Consider the following 27,059-nt stretch of genomic DNA (forward strand, 5'->3'; position numbering starts at 1 on the left):
ATCTAAAGCCACTCAGGCACATAATACTGCAGGAATGAATGAAAAAGTCAGAGTGACATATTAAGGTTTGCTTTTATGGTCTGGATATGTTTACAAAAACTCATAGAAGTTATTTTGTGTGGTAAATTAGAAGAAACACAAACCCAAGAAACCCAATATACACACCCAAGATGAGTTCTTGCTTCACACAAGAAGCTCCGAGTACATGCGTATTGTAATGCTCATCTGTTTGATGATGAAAACTAAAAATGGACAAGCGAGGTAACTGTTGTATTATTGGAATGAGGAGACAGTGGTTAAATTCTCAGGTCTGCACCAAAATTTAGAGGTTTGGCAATTACAGGAGAATGTCCGTTATTTTTGATTGGCTGTGCTAGCAGTCCTCACCTTGGACAGGAAAGTGTTAGAGAACTTGATAAACAAATCAATCACAGAATTTAGAATCTTGAACGTTGGAAAAGACCACAGAGATCGTAGAAACATGGCATGCACTTTCCCTAATAGCACTCCCCAAATGGATATATAATGACTCTGGAATTACCAATAAAGCAGAGTTTGGGCATGTCTGTGCTGGAGATAGGAAAAGGCTGGGCAGAACTCTGCCTTTTCCTAATGCTTCTCACCTACACATGCCTTAGGCTGGCTCTGATTGTCTTTGTGCTTTTACAAGAGATGAACTTACATCTCAAGATGCATTGACAAGTGGTGTTGGTCTCAGAAGAAAAGAGTGGAAATTGGATTTGCTTGATAGAACGTGCTCCATTGGCAACACTGGAAATTGCATCCATGGTTTGTTTCATGCTCGTACAAGAACAGATGAGTTTATAGTGAGGGGAGGTAAAAAATTTATCCATCTCCACATTACTTTCTGTTCCTGGTAGCTTTCTACCCTTGTGTGATAGTGGGAGCCACTTTATCCTTTTTAATTGCATTCAGCTACCTTGTTTTAAATTATACTGATAAAGTAATATTTATATCTAAATGGAATATTTTTTTTAGTTTAGTGGGGCATTACATATTATCTTAGAAGTACTTATATCCTGTTATTCAAGTCTCTAGCCTGAAGCAGGCACTCCGTGAGTCACATGAGAGAAGAGTGTTGCCCTTGCAGGGCTTCTCCTGTCACAGGGATGAGGGATTTGGCAATAATCATGTCTAAACAAGAAAATCTTAAAAAAGATATTTTTGATGGAAGACAGAGACTCTCTCCTTGTTCCCCCCATTTAATCTTAAAATCACAGTGGTAGTAGATGGCTAGGGAGGAAAATATATTTATTTCCTCTTTCATTGCTAAGTGAACCTGCTGACCTCCCATCACAATTTGTGCAGTAGTATTTCCCACCAATCTGCCAGAACTTTTTCCTAAATAACTTTTTAACTTTGATAAAGGTTCTCTGAGTTGGTCCCAAAGTTTTATGCTCCATCAGGTTCTTTAAGACAGACTTTGAAAGCCTGGAAAAATAGCATTAATGTCTTCACACACAGCCCTGCAATCTGCCTGAGTTATGAGCCTCTTGCCATCACACGGAATTAGATGTGTAGGAAAAGAAAAAGCCAGGATCCAGAAATACAGTCCTTCAAGAAAAGAAGTAAAAAGAAGACACTAAATTGAAAGCCACTTCTGAGAATATTATAAGTCTTTTGTAGAGAAACGGTTAAGTTCATCTTGGAAAGAGGAGTCAGTGGTCAGTTTGTTGTAGCTCACTTTAGTTTTGCAGAAGAAGAGGATATAGAAAGCTTCTTTAATCTGGTATTGAAAGCCACAGAAGCCATTAACTGAAACTGAAGACATCCTCCAACAGAAATAAGGTGCCATTTTCTGCCCATGGGGTGATTATTTCCAGGCACAAGCTGCAGAGAAGATTGTGATGTCCATTTCTTGGTGGCTCTGAAGTCAGCTTAGATGCTTTACGCAAGATAAAATTTTAGCCAAAGATGAGCCTCATTTTAAGTGATAGGAAGCACTGGAGCTCAGCAGTCAGGAAATGGAAGAGCCCAGCCATCCCATCGGTCAAAACAGGTGACTGATATGCCTGGCCGTGAAGTGTATGCCTGCAGAGCCCCTAGCTCTATGGGGACACTATCTTTAACAAATGAGATACTGGGAAAAGTAGAAGCATCAGGACAATTCAACCGTTTAACTGTTACTATTAGATATATTTCAGCCTCACTTTCTGAGTGATGTCACCGACATTGCATCGACCATAGCCTCTAGGCATATAGAAAGCCTGCCCCAAAAGGACTCTGCAGCTTTACAACCATCAGAACTGCATTAATTTGAAGGGAGTATGTGTGTCAAAGAGATCAACCTCAGTCAAGCAGGGTTTGCAGTTTCGAGTCAGGCTGGAAAAATAAGAAATGATAATGTGAAGAGAGGAGAGAGGTCCGGAGTTTACCGTGCTGATGGTATCTAATTGCAGAAAAGTTTCTAATCATTAGATCCGCTGTGAATCAGTTTTGAAAAACTTTGCATGAGTTTCCAGAATAAATGAGGAATTGAAATGCTGCCTTGCGATATGTATGGCAAATTGTCCTTTCCATTTAAGCTGGAGACAGAGGTATAGCTTTACAGTAAGTCTTTATATTCTTATTTATTATCTCATGGGCGATAATAATAGCAAGGGATGCTATTTGTCTGAGAGCTCTAAACTGTGAGATAGCTGAAGCAGGCAAAAATGGTTAGAAGTTCTCAACAAGTGGTGGGAGAGTTGGGGTGGACAGGGTAGCATCTGTGCAGATCTTTGAACTATGATGACCCAAGAGAGCAATCTGTGAGATGGACCAGCATCAGTTCAGCTGATCACAGCCTGACGTCAAAACAAGAACTCACCTTCATGTAATACTGATTAGATTCATCAGCATTGTGAGCTGCAACATTTCTTAGCATCTGAATGTCTACCATCCAACATAACCTCTAAAAATGAGAAAGAAAAAAAAAGAAATACTTGCAAATCTGATGGTCTCTGAACTAAATAGCACTGAAAACTTTACCTTCTGTTTGCAACACTGTCACTTGTTACACGAGGCACTACTGCACAACAGTTCCTAGTGCTCACTCTAATCCTGTGAATGTAGAGGGACTGTGTAATATTGCTGCTCAGGATTGCACAACAGAGCTGCAGCTACTTTGCAGAAGTTCAGTACTGAATGCTTTCGTCTGGTTGTTGTCAAAAATGTCATTAGAATTTCCTCTGATCACAGTGGGTCAGCCCATATGTTCAACTGCAAAAAGAAGTGATGCTGGGATAGGAAATACCCCATGGCATCAGGATGACAAATTTTCATGATGTAATAGTATTGTTTAGAGGTTTGCTTACAAGAACTGTACTGGGTATATATGAAGATCACAGATGTTACACTTAAATGTAAATTTTTAGTTCATGTGTTTATAGATAGACAAGAATTCCTAAAGAGTTAAAAATCAGAGGATTAACAACGACAACAGTGTTTGTTATTTTTGAGGTGATCTCATGAGTTTTGTTTTCCTGATTCATGATTCTGTCATGTTGGTGGAAATATGGTGAAAGCTCACAACTCCTTTATTACTGGACTAATCTCACAGAAGAAGAAATTACGGTTTTATAGGAAAAGAAACCAAAAGAAATGCTGAGTGCAACCATTATTTTATGTGTCTTGAGCCTGCCCCTAATGTGGTTATAGTGTTTAGAAAATATTTCTGCTTAATGTGAAAACTGCTGGCTGAAAATGAAAAAAATTTAGTTCTGGCAGTCTCCAGCTTCTGCTGTCCCTCATTTGCTCCTGATTGGTTTATTTTTTGGTGTGGATGCAGTGAACCTAAGTTGTGATACGAATTTGAAAAACAGAGAACTCAAATGGTTTTGGTTGCTTAAATTCTGTGGTAAGAGAAACCTTGTTTTCAGAGCCTGAAATGCATTTCGGATGCACCAAGTGGAGGAAGATGTAATGCTATCGCTTCCAAATACTGCTTGAATAATGTCCCAAGCTGCTCCATGTCCAGTCCCAATAAAAATTAAATATGAATAACAGTAGTTGGACACCACATCTATTTCAAATACCAAATGCAAGACATGCCTCCTGAATACAAAAATCAAAGTGGACTTTACCATGTGAAATAGAAGAAAAACATAAGTAGAACTTGTAAGCCTTCTCTAACCACTGAGACAAAGAAGGGAAAACATCCTCTAAACAAGTCATCTTCCCCTTGAACTCCCTCACCCCGTAAACATATTCACAGACATTTGGGCATTTTCTCTTACCTGTAAAGCTTGGACCATGTGTAGTGGTAGCCTAAATGCATCCAGTCCTGTGAGATGAAGATTGGCCTACTCAGGCTTTTAGTTCTCCCTCCACGGAGAGAACAGGTTGGATAGAGCTTTTGGAAATCTGGTCTATTGGGTGACCACCTATCTCTGGTAAGGATGTAGGAACAAGATGATTTTTAGGGTCCCTTCTTGCCCAAGTCATTCCATGATTCTTTGTTTCTATTACCTCTGGGAAACTTCTATCAATCACCATTTGGCTCAGTACTTGGCCCAATGGCAGCCACTTGATTTGTAGAGATCAGAGAGGAGGGGAATTTTGCACAGCTTTTAAAGTCCTTGAGATGTATTCAAAACCAAGCACTCACTAGAAATCTTTGCTTAGTCACTGTGTTTGGACTCTGTGTGTTAACTGTACTCAGTGCTCAATTTACCATCAAATTCAGCCTTTGAATAAGTAATTTCTTCCACCTTCAGAATGTGGGAAAACTACACCCTCTAATTTTTTAATTTTAATTCTAGATTTTTTTCCTGAATGCTTTACATGTATTGGATACTTGACAAAATATGTTGAGCACTTTCAGAAATTGAAGTTGAGACCTGTGTTTGAAAAGTTCATGCATGAGCTTTGTGCAAATCTAGTGCTAACGTCATTGCTCCGCCAAGGAGGCATGCAATTCCTTGCTCCACATGAAAATCAAGCAAACTACTCTTCTGGGAGACTTCATGAGAAGAACATTGTCCCTTTTCTAGTCTCAGCCATCCCAGTTCTGGTGAATTTTCTGGTGCTTTTCCGAAGGCAAAAATTCTGCATCCTGGGGACATAGCCACATACACAGATGCTTTCATCAAGGATAGATTTCTTTCTCTCTCATGATCAGTTGAGACAGTGCACCTAGTCAGCAGATGGCTAATATCATGCCTTGCAAATACAGAATAGGCCACAAGTCCTCTGTGAGGTTAAAGCCCATGGCTGAGTCACGTCCTCATCTGAATTGTGGTCAGAAGGAAGGAATAAGACCAATGAGTTTTTTTTCTCTTCATTTTCAGTCTTGCCGTAAGTGGGGACAGACATGAGATTTCTAGTGCCCTAAGACATAAAATCATAGCCTTTTCCTTTACTTATCTGCAATCACCTGAAACTCAGGTATTAAGCTAATAAATAACTATGCTTGCTTCTATGACTGCTTAAAAAGAAAGGAGAACCTTTCTGAAAGGCAGTAACACTTGAAATATTACATTCTATGAAATAAAACCACTGTCTCTGGATGCAAACAATAACCTCTTTTTTGGAAACCAGTTACTCCAGTTGTGAGCAGTGATGTCCTATTAGTAGCAGTGAATCTGCTTGTTCAAAGAGTAAAACATTCTGATTGCTCTCTGAAAGATTTGAGACAGTTTCTAATTGAGGATTTATTGTTTGCTTTCTGTTTCTTTCTAACGTGTCCTCATTTTTATGCTTTTTCCGTCATATAGTTATGCTTTGAGCAAATTCAGTAAAAAGTAACTTAATCTGCTCAATAGATCAAGGTTTTTCACATCATGCAGCTCTTGGCTTTTTTTTAGAAGACAGAAGCTCTTCTTAGCAGTTGTTACAGTAAATCTCTGGAAATTAGTCATTTGAACTATTTCAGAGCTATTCCATTTCCATTCTAGGTCAAATCTTATCAGATTAATGCTAATTTATTTGCATTTTAAATAAATAGTTTTTGTTACTCAACAGTTGTGCCATTATATTATTTCCCTTACTGGCAAAGCTATAGGAAAGATCAGAAAAGACTCTGGGATAAAGACTGGACTAACCGTGTGCTCTGATTTTGATGTGTTCTGGATCTGGTTAATCTTATGTAGCTTGAATTTAAGAATTATTTTTAAATTAACAGCCAGTGTTTTTCCACCATTAATCATTAGTCCTGGAAGACAAGCCTAAGATGTAAAGATGTTTAGGTTTGATATTAGGAGGAAGTTTTTCACACACTGGAACAGGTTGCCCAAGGAGGTTGTGGATGCCCCATCCCTGGAGGCATTCAAGGCCAGGCTGGATGTGGCTCTGGGCAGCCTGGTCTGGTGGTTGGCGACCCTGCACATAGCAGGGAGGTTGAAACTGGATGATCATTGTGGTCCTTTTCAACCTTTTCAACTGTTCTGTGATTCCCAGAGTGTAAGTAAAGAACATAAGCTCATTTCCCCTTTACATAGCTTACTCTGGAATGTTGAGAGACAGAAAACACTCAATGGAATTAAAAACTAAGTGTAAGGTCTGAAAGCATATTTGATGACCACATGAGAAATTTACACTGCACATCACCACAATAATCAGCACATTTCATAGTCAGTGAAAGCTATGGTCATAATCTGGAGTAAATAATAAATTCATGCAAGCATGGAACCAGAAAGGCTCTGTGTCCAAGTTCTGGTAATGATGATACTGCACCAAATACTGACTTTACTGAAATATTCAAATCACGGTGTAAAATTGCTTAGGCTTTTGTTCCTGCTACCTCTGTTTACAGCTCTGCTATATCCTCACCCCTTCTTGGATTAGTGTTCATAGAGTTTCTAGCTGAAATTTATTTATGGTCTATATGAGTATTCAGTGACCACTTGGTTCTGTACTAGCATTGTCTTAAGGTGTAAATAGCTCTTCTTCACTGGTTCATTTATAAAGATCATGCCCCATCTCAGTCCTTGCTTTTAAAATTTAAGCAAGCCAAATTCTTTAGTGTCTTCTTGACAGATGAGCTCTCCACTTCCTGACGTGCCTCACAGCAAATTCTTTTTATCTGCTCCTGTTTGAATGTGTCTCCTTCGAGCAAAATTTTCAGAAAGTTATTGCATAGACGTGACTCAGATGTAGACATAATGTAGAGACTTTTCAGAGGGCTTCTGAAATGACTGTGACAGAGCTGAAAAACAGCCAGACCTCTTTTTCTCCTTGCTTTGATCATTAGAACCTACACCTTATTTTTAAATACTAGTGTTCTGCATTCTGCAACTGTGTAGATTGTGCTTCTCACCTTATTTACCTGCACCAGTGGATCAGGTGTTTTGTTTGGATGTCTTGATTGATGCTGTCTTTCTTTTCCAGGGAGGTTCAGCCTTTTCTCCAGCGTCCATCATCACAAAGAGGAGAGCTCAAGCCCAAGCAGCAGTCCTGGCTGATGATGTGGGATGCCCCTCATCCACCAGTGAGGAAATTGTAGCCTGCCTCCGCCAGTTGCCTGCTCGTGTCCTCAATGATGCACAGACTAAGGTACAATGTAGTAATGTGTATGCCATTATGAGAGGAATCAACAGGAATTTTCTATTTAAATAAAGTTATGAGATAGCATAAAAAATAAATTGGGCTGAATCCCTGTGAGAGAGGAACTGCACTGGTTTTGTGGAGTGGCATCCACCTCTGACCTTTGAATTCTTCTTTAGGTTGAAATACTTTTACACTATTTTGACCATGTCTTCCAATATTAATCCCAGTATAGTTTTTGCCCTCTTTCACTCTCATTTCATCTGCACTTGATTGTTACTCTAGAGGAGAAACATGTGTCTGTAGTTTCAAGAATTGCATTTTTGCAGAAAAAGGAAATGGGGATAGATATCCACACTTTCTTAAATGGGGAGCTTGTGAAAGCTGCAATGCAGTTCTAGAGATGGATCCTTTACCCACAGCTAAAAACATTCACTGGCAGTACATTATCCAATCAGGACTGGCAGAGATCCAATCTCTGATTAAAAATAGCATTTCTGTGACTATAAGACCACCAATTTTCTTAGCCAGTTCAGCTCACTTCACCTAATAAGACTGTCAGTAAAAGCATTGCTTCTTGCAGTGGTGAGTTTGCACTTATATCAGCAGGTCTCTTGTTCACTCTGAATCTGCCAGTTCAGTTCTCTAAAGCATAAGTAAAATGGAAAAGGTAAACTATTTCACTGCACTATTCTTGTTTGTTTGTTTGTTTGTTTGTTTGTTTGTTTGTTTTTGGTAGCTCCTAGCGATAAGTGGCCCATTCCAGTACTGGGGTCCAGTGGTAGATGAAGTTTACCTTCAGGAACCTTTAGCTAAAGCCCTGCAGCGCCCTCAACTTCAGAAAGTAGATCTGCTCATTGGAAGTGCTCAGCAAGATGGATTGATCAGCAGAGCTAAGGCAATTAAGGTAGGAAGAATAAAGCCATCTTTTCTTACTAGGTTTGTCACTGCAGAACATGGTTAATTCAGTCTTTTTCATGCCAGCCTTTTTCTGTGACCTTTTTTTCTCCATTGCCCATAGGAAATAAATGCTCCTGAACAGGTGTTTCTGAATAAGAACTAGGTATAGCTAACAGTAACAATTGCCTGATTTTTATAGCTCAGATTTTGAGCTATAAACTGGTGAAATAAAAAATAATGGGGTCCATGAAGTACTTTGGACATAAGTCCTCAAAGCCATTAAGGTCCTTCTGGAAGACTGTACGTCTTGTAAACCCTTTGGCACTTCTGCTCTTGAGGCAGCATATTAACCTCTTCTAGTTCAGCTGCACATCTCTACAGTGGGAACTATAGCACTTCCCATTTAACACTGCTAAAATTAAACACTGCAAAATGCTAAGAAATCAACAGGATTATTTTAAACAATGTTTAAGAGAACTAAGTTGCAATCTTTCTGTAACATTGGGGATTTCATGAAAGGTCAATCCTAGCTTCCCCTTTCAGGTAGTCCACAGCACACAGACCTGTTTGCTTAAGAATTAATGATAAAATAATCCTTTTGGATGAAGACTTTTTGATCCACTTGAAGAAAGCTGATATTGCTTCTTTAGTCTTTGTCAGAAGTTTTCTGCCGTTATTTCATGTGCCCTTCTTTTGAAATCAATTAAAAGTAGAAGTCAGGCACAGTGAGTGGGTTGTGATCCTGGAGGCTGCAGATACTGATCTGGACCCTGTCAGAAGGGAATAACCCTCAGTAACTCAAGTACAATCATGTGATAAATTAGGAAATTCTAATTAGGAAGTGAAATTCTTTCCTTTACTACTACTTCCACATATGACAGTTGCCTGCAAAACACAAATGAATTTCCATGCTGAATTGAAAACGATGCACCAAATCAATCATGGTGTTAATGAAACCCACAAGTATGAACAGCCAGCACTGTCAGGTTGAAATGAAAAGAAAAAAAAGTTTTTACTCACAGCTTGATAATAAAACGTTGCCTTTGAAAAAGAAAATCTGGGATATCTTTGGTATTTTTTTATAAAGACTTGCAGAGAATAAGACTGGAAGGAACTCAGTAAGCTGGTGCAACTATACTCTAAGAAATGGTTGTGTCTACCTTAACCTGAGACACCTCTTTTAAAATCCCCTATTACTGAAGTTCAGAGGAACAAAAGGGTTTAACTGTCTTTACTTAGGAGGATAATTAACTTCCTTATTAGTTATTATAATAGTATCTATCTCACTTGGTGCTACTGCTATAAGTTAGATTTCATCTCAGCTCCAGAAAACTCACAATATTCATTGTAAGTGGTTATGTTTTGATTTCTCCTTTTGACTTTCTTGAGCTGTTTTCTTGTTTTTACTGAGAAGAGATTTTTCTTGTAATCCACATTTTCCTATTTCTACCTTCCTATGTCAACAGGTTGTGAGGGGTTGAGTGAGTATGACTGTTCTGAGTAGTGTGTTTTCCTATCTATCTTCAGATTATGTACTTAAAGACATGCTATGATGTTAAAGCTACCTCATTTTTCCCTTATCCACACACTTCATTAATTACTAGCAAATGCTAACACTGCCTCCATCACTGAGGTATTTAAGGACCTAAAGAGTTGCAACCAAAGTCAGATGATAAAATCCTGAGTAGGCCACAGACACATTTAACCACAGTGAAAGAAACTAATGCAGGTGGTGGTTGTTACTGTTGGTGCTTTGTTTCCTTGTCCTAATGACATGATGATCCTTGATCTGTGCTAACTCTCCTCTACTCTTCCCACAACAAAAGGAGAAGAAGGACTTGAGAACAGCAACTACTCTTCTACTTCTGTAATTTGAAAGCTTCCCTTTTTGACTTAGATCTCTCTGGGAACACTCAAAGCTATGTTTACTGATATGTGCTAAGGAAGGTGGGTGGGCTTTGCTGCTGGGTAGAACGCTGAACTCAATGTAGAGAAACAAGGCATAGTTCCTAGTTTGTTTCTGACTTCAACAAAGTTACTTCAGCTATTCTATAAAGGGGACAGAGCCTCCTAGGGTAAAGTAACCCTCTCTTATCAATCAATATTGTAACAGTGAAAAAATCCACCTGTGATTGTGAATGTACTCCATCTCTGTAATGAAAAGAACCACGTATTAATTTGGGCAGATAAACAGCACAGCTAAAGGGCACTGCAGCAATATACAAAATGGGACAAGTCCTTCCTTTGCACCTCTTTTAGAATGTACTGTAGCTGGTGAGGAGACACTTTTAGCCATTTTAGATGCAAGGAAGACAAGCTTATCACCTCAGACTGAAGCTTCATATAAAAGTTTTAGAAACTCTAAGCAGTCAACAAGTGAGACCAAAGCCCCTAGACTGCAACTAGAACTGAAGATGGTAAACACAGTTTGTACTATGTTGTTCTGTGGGGGCTTACTGAAATTTGGCTTGTGTACTTCTGGTATTTGATTGTCTCTGTACTTCTGCTATAAGACTATACTTATGACTGTTCAGACCTTTACTATTAAAAATGAAGAATGACAGAAAGCACACAAGAAACCAGTTCTATGCTAGCAAAACATTTCTGTTTGTTTACCATTAAAAGCTGAAGTCTCTTGATGATGTCTGTATCAGACATTCATGCTCAATGTCTTGCCCATGGTAGTGACCGTTTTATGGCATTCACCTGAATGCTTATTCATGTGAGCTCAGACAGATTTACCACTTCCTGGAGCACTGCGTACTCAGCCCCAGTGCAGCCATCTGATGGTTGAGTCTAAGTGAGAAACAAAGCAGGGTTTGTTTAGGGAACAGCAAGTGGCACTGTAATGCACTGTTATGTGGCATATGGAGCAGTTAACTCTGAACCCGTTATCACAATTCCCATGATGGACCTTCAGGGATATTAGCTGCAAACAGTCATAGATTAGAGCAGCTGAGCAGAAACCTCTAAAAATGTTTGTTTCAATTCCCATATGGGCAAAATTGTTTCCCTATGCTATATGAGATGTTCAGGTGACAGGATCCAACAGTTCCTATTGGTATTAAATGTACTCATGCTGTTGTGTCTCTGTGGTTAGTCTGCATATTGTGTGTAAGTCAGTACAGCCCTGTTGATGTCCTCCATATGTTCTATGCTTGCTGCTTAATCTCCTCGTTGCAAGGACTGTCGACTTTCTTTTTATGTGGAAGACTAAAAATGCACTTTGCATGTTTTCTGCCCTTCTCTTTCCTTCCCATTTATTTGGCTACCTATCCTCAGAACCAGGACATAGGAGAGTGAATAAATAGAAGTATAGTCTATTTACCCCATGTAAGCAATGGAATCTAAGCTGAGCAGATCTTCCATCCTACGCTGCAATACAGTCAGTTGCTTTCTTCATGGGTAAAGACATCCAGCTACGTGCAACAGATGGCAGATAAGTGTATATCAGCTGCAGTGACCTGGTGAGCAGTGTTCTGATAAATGTCATCAGTGAGGAGAATGGGCTGATCTAAGCTCTTTACTTCATCTTGTAGCTATCTGGAATAATTGAAACACTGCTGAATAGCTGGCAGGGTCTTTCAGCGTCTTTTGTGATTAAGTTTATCAAAAGACATTTAAACCTAGCATCTCTGTACAGTCTGTTAGCATTATCACTACTCCAGTTTCTCAGAAAATTACATTTTGCCCCGTGGAAGATGTAAATATTTGTTTACCAACTGCTTTTTAACACTTCCTTTTTAAATGAAATACTGGACCAGGCTCACTCAAATGCTCTGGAAGCCATACTGCAGCAAGAACAGTTAGTATTTTTTAGCTCATTACTTAGGCAATGTTTATGACTGCTTTGCATCACCAGAGCAGTGGAAAGCAATGCGCCTGCTGTCTTTAATTATTTTCTTACCTATTTATTAAAAAAATATTGAAAACCCCACTACAACTCAGAGGTCAATTTATACCTCTTTAGAGGTTGGCAGAGTAAATTGTTTTACATAATGGGCAGCTGTTTCTTCTAATCAAGTAGCAGCTGTTTTATCTACTGCTACTTGAAAATTGTTCCTTGGCCATATAATTTCTAATAGGGAATATTTTTTGGACATGGAAAACTGGTCAAACAAATTCTGAACAATTAAAATACTTTGTCTTTTTAATGTTTTATGAATTTTGACTGTATTGTTTTGATTGGTGTTATCATGTGAAAATCAGATGTTTAAATTACATTTTATAGTAGCCAAATCAACTCTTGAAACATGGTATTTCAATATGTGCAATGTTAGTGCTGGTTGAGATGAAAATCTCAAAATGTTTTACAGATGCCAGTTCTGTTTTTATTTAGTTCTGCCTTTGTCAGCTGACTCACCACATCGCATGGATCCCACTTAGTTAGCAGTGATTGCTGAGAAAGGTCACCAGAAGTTTCTAGGGCATTTTGAAGATCACAGAAACTAGTACACAAGCACAGTAAAAACCTAAAAGTAACCACATTGAGTCAGATTTAAGGCCTAGTTAGCCCAGAACACTGTTTTGAGCAGTGGCTAAGACCTGGATGTTTGTAAGAATATATAAGCAAATATGATACTTTTGCTAAATGTTCTGAACCCATAGTACTTCATAGCTTAGAGACATCCTAACCAGAATTGGTCTCTGTATTTTCTAACTATCAACCGATGTTTTACTTTTCCATTAGCTTCTTCATGAGATTTCATCTTCACCAGTTCTGATATCCACAACACCTCATGGCAAGTTGTTCCTCAGCTTAACCATGAACTGCGTGATGATCCACCTCATTCTCTGGGTTTTGGAACCATAATGTTTGAGGCTAATAGTTGATGAGGCAGTGAATGATCAGTTCCCAGAGTAAATGGTTTCAAACTAATAGGGGAGATTTAGATTGGATATAAGGAAATGTTTGTAGGATAAGGGTGGTGAGGCACTGGAACAGGTTGCCCAGAGGATAGATGCCCCATCTCTAGAGATGTTCAAAGTCAGTCTGGACAGGGCTTTGAGCAACTTGGTCAAGCTGTAGATGTCCCTGTTCATTGCAGGGGAGCTGGCCTACATGACCTTTAAGGGTCCTTTCAACTCAAATGGTTCTGTGATTCTATGATTATATGAAATAAAATAGAAGCAGGAAAGTTTATTAAATTTACTTTAAACTTAAGAGCTTTGACTCTTCATCGACACAGGAAAGTATGTTTTTTACCACAACTGTTAGCCAAATCCTGCAATTTCAGTACCATATGAGAGATTCCTATTTAGACAGCAGCAATGTTTCCACTGGATATTACAGACTTGACTTGAATTCTACCAAAGCCAATGAAACACTTGATTCTGAATTCTGTGGATTTGCAGTCAGCTCTTTAGTGATAATTTCCATTTCTTGCAGAAAAAAATATATGTGTCCATGCCGTATGCAAAGTGAATGATTTTGCAGACAAGTGCACTATGCAGTTTCATATGTGGCATTTGTGCAGACGAAATGACGTGTCATCTGTCAGTTGCTGATCTTTTTCGGATTACAGCCATGTTACTAAAACTGGCACCACATGACTCTTTTCAGTTTGCATGGGCCAAAGTCTAGCAAAAGAAGAATTTATTACAAATACAAGAAAATTGCCAAGATCTTTTTAGACCTTGGGATATTTACTAGTGTTTTGAAATCCCTTGTAAAGTCATTTAATCAAACTGCACAAAGCTTTAAAGCACGTCAGTAAAGACAGGCCTAGGCCTCAGCAGTGGGAGACTGATTTTCCATCTTTCATTTCTGTGAATCTGTTGAAAAGTAATTATTCCTTCTGTACTTTTTGTGTAGGGTTGTGGAAAGACCTTCTAGCTTCATGATGAAAACCAGCTGCAGGCCATCGAAATAATATATTCAATAAAGCATCTCTGGTAACTGGACTGGGCAGACACCCTTATATTTTGCTTCAGACTAGCTGCCCAAAATAATATAGGTGGTTTATTAGATCTTTCTCTCTGGCACTCTAGTACTAAATTTCAGCCATGCACCTGCAAGGTGTTCTTTTTAGAAAGGAGTTGTGTTTTTTTTTTTTTCTTTTTCTTTTTTTGAGGAAGTTGGTGTGTTTAAGTTGAAATAAGTTCTACCAAAAAAAAAAAAAAAAAAGTGAAAAATCTAAACTAATACAACATAAACTTCCTCAAAGAAAGATGTGCTGAAAAATTCCAGCAGTCTTTAGCTTTGTTAAAAATAGGATCAGCTGAACAGTTTATCATAGAAGACAATCTCCCGCTATCAGTAATTCTGCAGAGACATGTTCTCATTGCTCTGGGGAAAATGACATTATGTCAGGCAAGGTTTCAGTCTCTCAGACTCATATATAGGGCATTTCACTCTCTGAAAGGAATAGGGGTTATGAATTTTGGAAATAATGACTGCTACTTCCGTTGAGTTTTGGAGGAGAGTGATTTCTCTTCCAAGGCTAAGGCAGGTATTATTCCAGTAGCGACTGAAATAAAGGCTTTATAGCAGACTTATTTCTTTTAAACGCTTACTGAAGAGTCAGATTGATAGCCATGTGTCAGTGTTATCTAATGTCCAAAGGTGAGGAGCAATCTCTCTCTCTCTCCCCGTTAGTTTTCCCACTCAAACTCATCAGAAAGACAACACTGGGCACATACACACTAAGGAAACATCTCTGTTAACTATTTTTCTGTAAGAGCCAGCTGAGTTTTGCATTTTATAGCTACAGCTCACCAAAACTATTTCTACAACTTGGATCTACCAGCTTAGTGATTCAGTCCTATGTTATTTACTGAGGAAGTCAATTTTGCTGTTTGGTGACTGCCTTGGGAAAGTAAAAGTAGGACTGTTCCTTACTTCATCCTCTAAATCAGAGGTCATGGTAAAGAGAACTCATTCCATCAGAGGGATATCTGAGCCTGTATTGTTCCATTAAAAAAAAAAATGTCTATTTTGATTTTGTTTGCAAATTCCATTTGTTTTGGTTTCAGAAATTTGAAGAAAGTCAAGGAAGAACCAACAGCAAAACAGCCTTTTATCAAGCTCTGCAAAATTCTCTTGGAGGAGAAGACTCCAACTTGTTCATTGAAGATGCAGCTACATGGTACTACTCCCTTGAACATTCGACTGATGATTATTCATCATTTTCCAGGGCTTTGGAAAATGCCACCCGGTAAGAGACTCATCCTATGATAATTATATAACTGGGGTTATGGAAGGTTTGTTTTGCTTGTCTCCAGTGTGCATTTATATTCTGAATAACATGATAAATTCTTATGCAAATGAATAGAAAATGAGGTATATTATTTTGTTTTCCACAAAGCTTCCAATAATAATAATAAAAAGAAATGTAAGAGGCTTTTCTCCTTTGTGAAAAGGTTGAGAAAGTTTTACAGAACTGCACATTGGATTCAAATTATTAATGTTTCTTATATACATTTTCATTTTCAAAGATGTCTTGTTATCTGCAAACTCTTCATCAATTACTCCTTGAGTCTTCTCATCCCTGTGACAGAGAATATAAATAAATTAGATTGTATTAAAAAACACTCATCTAATTATACAGTTATATGCTATTTTTACTCTTCAGAATTTTGGAGACATTACAGTGTTGTAGATTGTAGAAATATATAAATGTTGAAAATCAGTATTTTTTTTATTATATTAAGTGTTTGTTTAGATGAGTGCAATGTTTTTAGGTAATCAAGTTTGAAAACTTTGATTTCAACAATTGCATGAAGTTTTATATTATGAAACCAGTAAAATACATGTCTTCACCAAGACAGGCTTTCTACAGGTAAAACAGTTTGTGAATGTTCATAAAAGTGGCTCTCAACATAATTCTGTTCATAGTTAATCTTCATTTTATCCATGGCAGAAGAATTCCCTTTGGCTTATTCATGTGTTTCTTTGACTCATGCAATCACTTGTGCCAGTGTACAGTGGTTGCATAACATCTAAAACCAGGATTTACTCCATTTACATATGATTTCCCATGGTGAGAGAATTAGGCAGTGCAAGACTTTTGTATGAACACAAAGTCTTTTTGCAGAGGTGAAAGGAGAAAACATGATTTCAGGCTCTTACCCTATTTTATCCATCAGAATACACCATAGACTCAAAGTGCCTCCCAGCCTCTTTGATGGAAATAGTTGTAATGTGATTGAATATCAGCAGAGACATTGCAGGCAGGGACCACCTCGTAAATATGAAGAGCTTCAACATCATGTTTATCCAATCATTGTGCATGGCTCCAGAGTCCAGCAGCTCTGGAAAACAATCAGTTTGAACAACTCATTGCTCAGTTGTGTTAAGACTCTAAGGCAGTCATAACAGTAAAGCCAGGCCATAAACCAATAGGTATCTTCAGGTTGGGTCACATGGCAGTTTGATATGCTGCTGGATCTGCAGAGAAAACTGCAGTTTTCTCTCTTGGCAGCCAGTTTGCTTTTGCTGGTAGCAGATCTTGAGCTATGGGGTCTCAGCTCATTTCTCTTAAAGGAGGCAAACAGAGAGGAAATCTTACCTCTTTTTCCTGCCAGTGAGCAGACATTGAGGCAAAATTTTTAAGTGGAACAGATCTTCATTAAAAAAAAAAAAAAACAAAAAACAAAACAACTATTTCCAAGTTCCTTTTCCTTCTTCAAGTGCAGTTTAGTTATGAAAATACTTTCCATTTCTAAGGTGATGTGTTTTATAACATGGTGATCAAATATGTCACCCCAAGCTGCTTCACTCCTCTGTTGTCTTTTGAGATATCATAGCTACAAGCTCCTGGTATCTGACTTCTCAGCACTAAAGCTTTCTGTCACACCATGGGTATCTCTATGAGACTTTAGATGCAAGGCTTTGCTTTCAGTAGATCTTTGTCCTCCATTACGATGGCAGGCTGTTGCTCCAGGGGAGCCTCAGGGAGTGGAGGGTGAACAGGAGCCAAGATTCACTTGGAAACATCTGATCCAAGATAGCAGTGACTGCATCTGTTTGGGGAAGGCTTCTGGGTGGTCCAGGTGCGCCCGTGCATTGAGGTCACAGCATAAACAAGCCAGAGGGCTGTGGGTTGAGCTGTGTGCCATTTCTCAAGTCTTGCACTGTGCAGCATCTGCTCAAGAAGAGGACAGCAATCACTGCCCAGAGATTGCCTCCATACGGAGCTGTTCTAAGGGCTGTCGCATGTGGTCCTCCATGTTCAGCCTACATGCTCAGCATGGTGCAGACACTGACCTTTGCAAAGCTGTAGCAGCTAGCAGGCTTGTTTGCAGCAGGGATGTGCCATACAAAGAGCAATTCCGGCTCTCAGCCTCATCAACACATTGGCAGGAATTACCTGCCAATTTACAACATGAAGCAAATGGCTTTGTTAGGAAAAGAAGTGATTGGCTTAGAGTCTCTTCAAGCAAGCATGAGAATCAGAAGTGAAACCAGGACATCTGATGATAAACACTTCTTTTTTTTTTACAGAATTATAGTCAACTTCATCAGTATTGCATATAGAACAGAGAAAATCTTCTTGATTTTGTTTTTAACAAAAAGCTTACCACCAGCATTATTCTCAGAAAAATTCTGTCTCAGGAAGTTATTACTTCAAGATTTAACAAGTTTCTGAAGTGCGAAAAGGAAACCAAAGTGTTTTTTGTGAATTATATATGTCGTGCATACCTGATGACTTTAAAACATTTCCACTTTTGAAATTGTTTTAGCTATAATTCTCTGATTTTTTTTCTGTTCTATAAAATAAAATTCACTTTCTCTTTCTTTTTCTCTTTCTTTTTCTTTTCCTTTTTCTTTTTCTTTTTCTTTTCTTTTTTCTTTTTCTTTTCTTTTTTCTTTTTCTTTTCTTTTTTCTTTTTCTTTTCTTTTTTCTTTTTCTTTTTCTTTTTCTTTTTCTTTTTCTTTTTCTTTTTCTTTTTCTTTTTCTTTTTCTTTTTCTTTTTCTTTTTCTTTTTCTTTTTCTTTTTCTTTTTCTTTTTCTTTTTCTTTTTCTTTTTCTTTTTTTTTCTTTTCCTTTTTCTTTTTCTTTTCCTTTTTCATTTTCTTTTCCTTTTTTTTTAAAACTCTGGTATCCTATGCCTGTAAGAAATAGACATCTCCTTTGTGTGGTAGTTTGTTTTTTAATTTGCCCAGAATAGCTGGCTTATTTTTTCCTCCATAACACCAAATTAGAAACAGTTTAAAATGTCATTTGCTTCACGTTGTAATTAAGCAGGTCATTCCTATGTATTTCCTAGTATTTCTTGAGAGCTAATGCTCTCCACAATTTTCAAAGGCCGTTTTCTCATGTACAAACTTGTGCTGGTAGGTATGTGAAGAATGGTAACTTTCATTTCATATGGGTGTTGTCAACCATAACTGTCAAAGAAGATTGTGGTCAGCCAGCCCATAGCTTGTGGTCTCAGAGTTCAGCTTAAAATAAACTGCTGAACCAAAATAGCTACCCAACCCATGGCTTGCAGAATTGTATTAGTTAAATATAGCAGTGTGTTTTTATGCTTCTCTGGCACTGTTGTTTCTTGCCACCAGTCATTCTTTTTTACTCACCAAGTCTGAAGGAACAACTAGTGCTTCAGAGTCACCAGGCTGTGAATGGTAACCTCCCACTTCTGCAGCAGATACATTTGTGTGTGCTCATATAGTTATTGATATATAAATATGTCCTCGAGCATCCTCGAGTCTGTGTGCTTTTTAAATGAGAAATGGTGATATACTTCTGTATGTATGATATTGCTTTGAGGAATCACAATGAAATATCATGCAGTAAGCTGTCTGGCTCTGTCTCCCTGCCTCTCTTAAAGCTCTTAAGCTCTTTCCAGCTACCATTCACTCCACATCACAGACTTCCAGCCTCTCTTCTGGGGATGATGGCAGCTAGGAAGGTTTACATATATTTGCATTCATTTATACCTTCATATTGCATGCCTCACTGTCTCGTTGCACTCATCTTGTTTAACCTTTCTCTCCCAGATATGCAGTTGCACCAGCTATTGCTGAGCCCTGCAGTACATCTTCAATAGGGATCTCTTACCTATGCCAGCTCTGGAAATTCTATGCAAAAAATCACACAGCTTCAAATACTGGAGTGATATCAGTGATCCTTAACCTGGGAAATGTCTGTTTACTAGACAAGATTGCATTGTATTCATGCTACATGGAGACTTTTAGTGTTGCCTGACTTTTAGTGTTGCCTGAGTCCCATAAACTGGACTAAAAAAGGAAAGTTTTTTGTCTCATTTCATGATTGATTCTGTGTATTTATTATCATCAGTATTGTTCAACACTCCATAAAAGTGCAAGTGAAGATAAACTGAATCCTAGCTTGCATGGGGCTCATAGAGTAAATGTGGTTTGTTTCAATATGGCTGAAGGTAGACATATGAGCTACTTTGGAAGATTTAAAGGAGGATATTAATTTTTGTTATGTGACTATGTCTGTTCCCCACTTCTCCTTTTTAAACAGTGACCAGTTTATCACATGTCCCATCATAAGCATGGCCAATCACTGGGCTGCTAACTCCAGAGGAAATGTCTTCATGTACCACGTGCCTGCAAGCTCTTCAGAGGGCAGGTAAGGAGATATGTTTCTTTGTTTTTGACAGATTTAGAGTTTGCCAAAACATGGCTGTCTGTTTGAGCACTCTGTGGAGTAAAAGGACAGATGTAGATACCTCAAACGAACAATTTGGATTAAGAAAAGAGGATTGGGATTGGGCTTTCATAGGTTATTCCACTGTTAACTCTTTAGGACTGATGTTTCTGAACTTAGGCACTTCATGTTAGATGTCTATTAGGTTTTGCTTTTCCAGCTTACCTATCCTAAGGGGTGGTGTACCTCCCCTACAAGGACAGGCTGGGGCTGTTCAGCCTGAAGAAGAAAAGGCTCCAGGGAGACGCAAGAGCGACCTTTTCGTATCTAAAGGGGGCTGTAAGGAAGATTCTTTAGCAGAATCTGTTGTGATGGGATAAGGGGAGATGGTTTCAAACTAAAAGAGAGGAGATTTAGATTGGATATAAGGAAAATGTTTTTAGGATAAGGGTGGTGAGGCACTGGAACAGGTTGCCCAGAGGGTAGGGGGATGCCCCATCCCTGGAGATATTTAAGATCAGGCTGGAAGGGGCTCTGAGCAAGCTGACCCAGCTGTAGGTGTCCCTGGTCAGTGCAGGGAGTTGGACTAGATGACCTTCAAGTGTCTCTTCCAACTGAAATGATTCTATGGCTCTATTATTTTAGTGTTGCCAGTTCCAGATAGTATTTCAGATTTCTTCTTTGTACCTGATAAATCTGCCACAAAGAACCAGAATGTGTTCTAAGTCACCTGGAGTTCACAGATCTCAAGATAAATGGGGTACAAATTTTTAAGAACTAAACACCAATTTAACACTGCCCCCTTTTGAAGTCAGCTGCACCACAACTATGCTGGATGGCCTTCACTGTGGTCAGGCTCTGGCATTTGTTCCTTCCTGCTCTAGCATTGTAACTTCTAATCAGCCAGCAGACTGTCTCATGGGAGAGAAAATATTTTTGATGACAAGCATTTGCAGACAGAAGCTCCATGTCAGCCTTCATGTTAGCAGCTTACTCGAAAATTTTTCGGAAGTTGCATCATTTTTTATATGAAAGATCTAAGTGGTAGCTTTATTCAAACCCAGACCCTCCTAGAAGTCAGGATGAAACACTGATGTCTGTGGGCAGTGGTTAGAACTCTGGCTGCTGTGTAGCACACCTTGGTACCTCCTGGTGCCCCACTTTCACAGCCCTCCTGCTCCCCACATCAGAGCAGCAAAGCCCACAGGACTGCTTAACAAAAGGGATCTGCTAAGTGTCCTTATGGGGGAGCAGTATTCACCCCCTGCACTCCATACCGTCCCGTTCATTTGTCTAAATAAGGTTTTTGAGACCCTGTTTTCTGAGGCTTTCTCTAAAGAGATGAGGAGCCACAATTGTTTGGAAGGGCTCAGGGGAGTGGACAGTGCGTTCCTACTGGCACCATTTGATACTGAGAAGTTGCCTGTAAACTATGCATTTCTTTCCTTTCCTGATAGCATAGTGAAAAAGCACTTGAAAGAAGCCAGCCAAGATCCAGGTTACAGATGAAGGCCATTATGCTGTGGTAACACAGACTCACTTTCTTTTTAGCAGAAAAGAACTTAATCCTTGGGGAGCCATTATTTTTCTGGCAGCTCCAGTGGGAATGTTCACAGTACTCTGTTTGGCTACCGAGAGGCTCAGATAAGTGGCTTTTACAAGGCTGCAAATAGAGCTGAGCTATGGTATGCCAAAAATCCAGCCACACAGAAAGAAAAGTTGTGTTTGCAAATAAGCTAGCAAGTTCCCTCTTGGTTTGGAGAATGATAGTGATGCAGTCATCAGACATAACCTCTTATTTGAACAGAGATGAAACAGTCATTTTGCGACTGAAAGTCACTGGTCTTGAGGCAGGGATTTTGAATGGATAAGGATTTCCTCTTCTATCTAGTCCTATTAAAAATGTCTCTTGGGCTCCTGCTACTCACCTCTCCAGGAAAATAATGGTTTATGTAGGACTTAGCTATGCATTTCAGTAATATCTACATTGTTAGTGATCTTTTAACCTAATTATTTTAAATTTTAGCACTAAATTTGTTAGTTTACTTTTTCATAACTCTCTTTAAATGTATCTATTGTTACTTATTTTAAAAAATATTATTTATTATTCATGCTTAGTTTTACATCCGAGCATTTAAAAAATAAATTGTAGAATTTATCTTTATATACCAACAGGCATCTTTTGATAGTACAACCTGACTGCTTATGAACTGATACCCTTGCTTTCCATACGGCTTCTGCCTCGCAAATGACAGATTTCCCAAAGACAACTCACTAGGTCTGCTGCTGAATATGCTCCAAGTTTTTTGTTTAAACATTATTGACATCCATTCCTAAATGACTCCTTCCTTATTCTCTATCCTATTTTCATCATGTGACCGACCTCTTTCCTTCTCCCTATGGCATTCTTCCCTCTATATAGCAAACATGCATTGCATGCTTTCCAGCAGCCTCACTGCATGCCAATGTAGCAGTGCTGTGGAGGCTAGTTGCTTCTCATGAGAGAGAGAGGCTAAAAACTGTGAGAAACCCTCAGTAATCTGAAACTGACAAAATGCAGTGTATGGGAACATAATGGGTGATATACCCTATGGGATTACAATAATGATGTACGTGAAGATTGCTTCAAGTGGAATTTACTAGACAAAGATATGTCAATCTGACGTTACTGACTCCCAAGAGACATCCATAACCACCAAAATAGCAAGTCCTGCCAGTCCTCAGGTTCTTTCTTGAAAATCAGGACTCTCCTTAAAAGGAGGAACAGAGGCAGAGTAACATCAGCTTAAGTTAGAAGATAGGTTGTGTGGTTTGAACCTCCTCAGGAGAGGTGAGAATTTAATCTGAGACCCTGCCAACATTCAGACTATTACATTTATCAAGAGAACACTAATACAGCCATTTCTTTATGTTAATGAATGCAAAAACCAAAAGTATGTTTTGCATGTAGTAGGTATATCTGGGTTTTTCTGTGAGTGCACGTACTGGATCAGTTCTCGTCAGTGATTGTAGATGGAGGAATACCTTATTAGAGATTCTGATCACTCATAAGCATTTGATAGAAAAATATTTTCTCAGCCTGTTTGATATTGGATCACATCTAGGTTTGCTCTGACTTCTGTTTGTAAAAATGTAAATTTCTACAGCATTATGTCCACAGAACTGCATAACAGATGAAATGTTTTTTGAGTCTTGAATGTCTGAATTCTACCTGTGATCTCAGTTTACACAAGATATGGACGTTTCTCTCATTGCCTATATTATTAAGATGATAATGATAATACAAATTATCTATGACTACTAACTACCTCACAGGGTATTGGAATGGGTTCAGATAATTGTAGCAATGGAAAACTGTTTACTCTCAGATAAAATATTTTGGCTGTGGAAATTACCATTCACTTATTAGGCTCCTGCACAGTATAGAACATGCATATTACACATTCTTCAATTTCGGCTCTGTCACCTCTCTACTATTTTATGTGTGTCCCCCAGATGTGTAACAGAAGAGTTAAAATGGAGAGATGAAAAATACTGGGATTTCTTCTCATTTCACATGGAGTAGTCTCTTAATAATTCACAGCAAGATAAACAAAAGGGACAAGAAGTCATCCAGTGAAGACAAACCCAACTGGAATGATGAGAAATAGACCAAAAGTTATTAAACAGGGAGGAATGTTTTAGCAGTGGAAATCCATTAGTGAAAGTTCATGTGACAAATGAATGTTTCTAGAATGTACAGACACACACTCAGACACACAAGGTCAGGACTAAACATCACACTCCACACTAATGTCTCTGACATATGTAGAAAATCAAGTAAGGCCACAAACTGACAGTTATCATATAGATAAACTGATCTTTTAGCGGGCAAAATACCTCCTTCCACATGGTAACATTCTCCCAAGCTTGGCATGACACCGCTTCTGCTTTAGTCTTCAGTTCCTATTTGAATAAAGCAGGATGTGTAGCCAGCTCCAGCATTAATGATCTGTGGCGAAAATATATGTAATCCAGATGCCATTTTCTCACACTCTTCTTGAAAACATTTAGGCCTTGGAGTAAACAGTTACTCTAAACTGCAGGAGGAATGTGGCTGCTCAGCATTGCCTAAGATTAGTGGGGAAAGCTGAAGTTTTAGTTACAGTAAAGAAATATGTGATAGGAGAAGTATGTTTTGACAGAGATAATATTATTAACTGCACAAAGACTTGCCTTGTTAACCCTTGAAGAGATTTCTGGGTGATTGTTGCTTTTTACTGGGATATGAAGCAGCACTGCTTTCCAGAACAGCATAGTTTCCAAGTCACACTGTAGTGCCAAATGTGCAGTCTTAAAGAAGATGGACAGATTTTAGTACTCTGCTAAGGAGTCAAGATCAGCAAAACATCATCATTATCATTGAGGAGTCTAAACTGAGGCTTCAAGAGGCTCTGTCTTTTTTTTAGTGATTAACATTACCGTAATAGTTGTCACATAAGTTTTTGTTAACTTGTGCACTGGACAGAATCCTCCAAGATTTATAAGCTGCTGTCTATTTTTGAGTCATTTTAGTTGGGGCTGCCTCCACCTCCTGACTATATGCTCTTTTATATGTTGATGTGAACTGTTAAAAGACTGCTCCATGCCAAGGTGAACATAGCTGGCTGTGACACTTAATATGTTTCCCAAAATTCTGAAGATGGGAACTCCTGACTGCTTAATATATACATACATACAGACAGACATATATATATGTATTTCACTCAGTTAATATTTAACATAGTTTATGTTTCCCATACTTAATACTTCACACGGTTAATGGATTTGAACCAATTAGCTATGTAAAGGATTTTTATTTTCTTCTTAATAGGCATGCTGTTCTAACTCTCGCTGGTCTTAATATCACTTTAAATAAAGGAGATTTTCTACTCTTCCACTTCTGTGATAGCTATATCCCTGGCAGTATACTCTGTGATGCTTTAATCTGGCTTCTATGCATTATCCACTAGAGGCTTTACCCATGACAATAGCTATTAGTCCATGAGTAGCAACATCCTATAGTACGGAGGGCCACAGCTGAACAGTGCTATGGAGGCAAGCAGAAATGTGCATCTCTGGACTTCAAAGTACTTCACCTAAACACAGAAATGGTAAATAGAATAAATGCAATGCCTGTTGCTTCCATAGCTGGGCAGATGTCACTGTGACTTTAGGTAGTACACTTGCTGCCACAATAGCTTGTCACTGTTCTCTATAAAGTTGTCCTCCCTCTTATCTCCTAAAAGTTATTGTTTTGCTGTTCTTGTTGGAACTGCTTCTTTTCCTTCTTGCCTTATCTGTCGCATTTTTCTTGCAACAGCTATAAAAATACTTTTTTGCTGATTAGCAACATGATTCTCAAGTCTATACAGCGTCCGTGCTGCTGAAGGGTTGAGGTCTAGACAACTTGTTTTTTCTTCCCACAGAGTGGCTTAGGGACCTTTATCATTCAGCAGATTTTTCAGAACTTGGATCTGATCTTGGAGTTTAGCCATAGATATACAAAGGCAAAGCACCAAGCTCGGAAGCATCAAAAATCACTTTCAAGTTAAGCAAAATTCAGCTAAGAGACTCAGAAAAATACAAAACTATTTTGGAACTGCATGTGCTGCAATAGCATGTGCTGTTCCCAGAAAATGTAATCTAGCAGATTAACCCAAAGTCCATATAGCTAGAGACCTTTCTTGATGTTCTGGGCTTTGGATGAACACATACACTTTTTAAGGAAATCCATCCATTCATTTAGCATACTGATCCCCCAAAATGCACAAAAGTGTCAACATGCTTATTGCTGACTTTTTAATACAGAAGTTTCCAGGCAAAATTCTGTAATCTGTTATTTAAGACATCTGAGAGGGTAACAGTGCTTCCTTCCTTTACTGAGATGAATTACTTTTAGCTTTGTTTGTTTGTTTGTTTCTGTGAGATTTCAGGTTCTTGAATTTATTGTCTGCTATTTCAGTTTTACATTCTTCCATTGGCACAACCTTATAGTGCAAAGTAGAACACTGTGTGTACTGGGAGTAAACCAAGTGGAAAAGACACAGCAAACTCCAGGATACTTTCACAAATCACATGTATCCATAGGGCCTTTTTGGTACAAAGGGGGATAAACTTGGCAGTTAAATCCTGCTAGGAATTAAGCTTTTTCCATATGTCCTGATTTTCCTGAAAAGAAGAAAGAAATAAAAGAATTAATCTGTTTTTCACATGCTCTTAGTTTGGCAGTACTTTGTAATGTGAGGAGACACAAAGAACCAAACACATCTCCAGAACTGCAGAGGTCACACCAGTACTTACACTGGCTCATTCGATTTCTGTTCATATACATCTATCCTTTGTTATACATACACATATATATATATATATTTGCCCTGCAGACATGTGCTATTGAGGGTCAGGATTGTTAAAGGAGTGGCTTAAGAAATGCAGCTGTCATTCCATATTTGCCTAAAGCCTATCAATCTTTTGATTGAAGCCTTAGTAGAAAAAGGGTTGCTTGTATCATAAGACAGGCAGCGTGTAGAGTACATAAATTGTATATAAAGGAGTATGAAGAAAATTGTCCAAAAGTGTTGGTATGAATAAAGATAGAATCAGTCATAGAATCCTAGAATATACCAAGTTGAAAGGAATCCATAAGGATCATTGAGTCCAACTCCTGGCTCTGCATAGGACCACCCAAATACCAAACCCAGTGTCTGAAACTACTATCCAGAAATTTGGAGTGTAAACATTAGCTAAATTCCTATCACACAGTAGCACAGTGTAATGTTCTCCAGTGCACTTCTGTATCCATTTCTGTGGTTCTGTTGTGTAGATATCAGTCAGAAATAAAATAAATAAATAAAGCAAAAAGCCACATTGAAAAACATGGCAACACATGCATTTCTTTTTCTTAACCATATATATTGGAAAATTATTCTGATAATAGTTATCTATACTTTATGATGGCTAAAATATCTATTTTTATTGGTCAATACAGCTAAAAAGACTGAAAAATAGATATCTGTTAGGGGCATTAATGCCAGACTTATTAATCTTCAACTTGTTTTCTTTTAGCCTGACTAATTTACTGACAATTCTAGC

The 27,059-nt window shown here is 38.4% G+C and overlaps 1 protein-coding gene and 1 long non-coding RNA gene across 2 annotated transcripts in view; one reads left to right on the plus strand and one right to left on the minus strand.

Annotated features, from left to right (window-relative positions):
* TG (thyroglobulin) overlaps nt 1-27,059 on the plus strand; it is a 139,972-nt gene that overhangs the window by 103,207 nt on the left and 9,706 nt on the right. Inside the window, exons 42-45 of the mRNA XM_090138023.1 lie at nt 7,330-7,494; nt 8,225-8,392; nt 15,361-15,542; nt 19,824-19,931. Of these exons, the coding sequence (XP_089994149.1) occupies nt 7,330-7,494; nt 8,225-8,392; nt 15,361-15,542; nt 19,824-19,931 (623 nt within the window). The remainder of the gene's footprint in view (nt 1-7,329; nt 7,495-8,224; nt 8,393-15,360; nt 15,543-19,823; nt 19,932-27,059) is intronic.
* Nucleotides 15,550-26,900, minus strand: LOC149918727 (uncharacterized). The gene is made up of 3 exons (XR_016465348.1): nt 23,829-26,900; nt 16,457-16,638; nt 15,550-15,875 (listed from the first exon to the last, which is right to left on the minus strand). It is a non-coding gene; the product is annotated as an uncharacterized LOC149918727 (long non-coding RNA).

This window comes from Phasianus colchicus, chromosome 3, assembly GCF_987193195.1.
Source record: "Phasianus colchicus chromosome 3, bPhaCol1.hap1.1, whole genome shotgun sequence".
NCBI classification, from domain to species: domain Eukaryota; kingdom Metazoa; phylum Chordata; class Aves; order Galliformes; family Phasianidae; genus Phasianus; species Phasianus colchicus.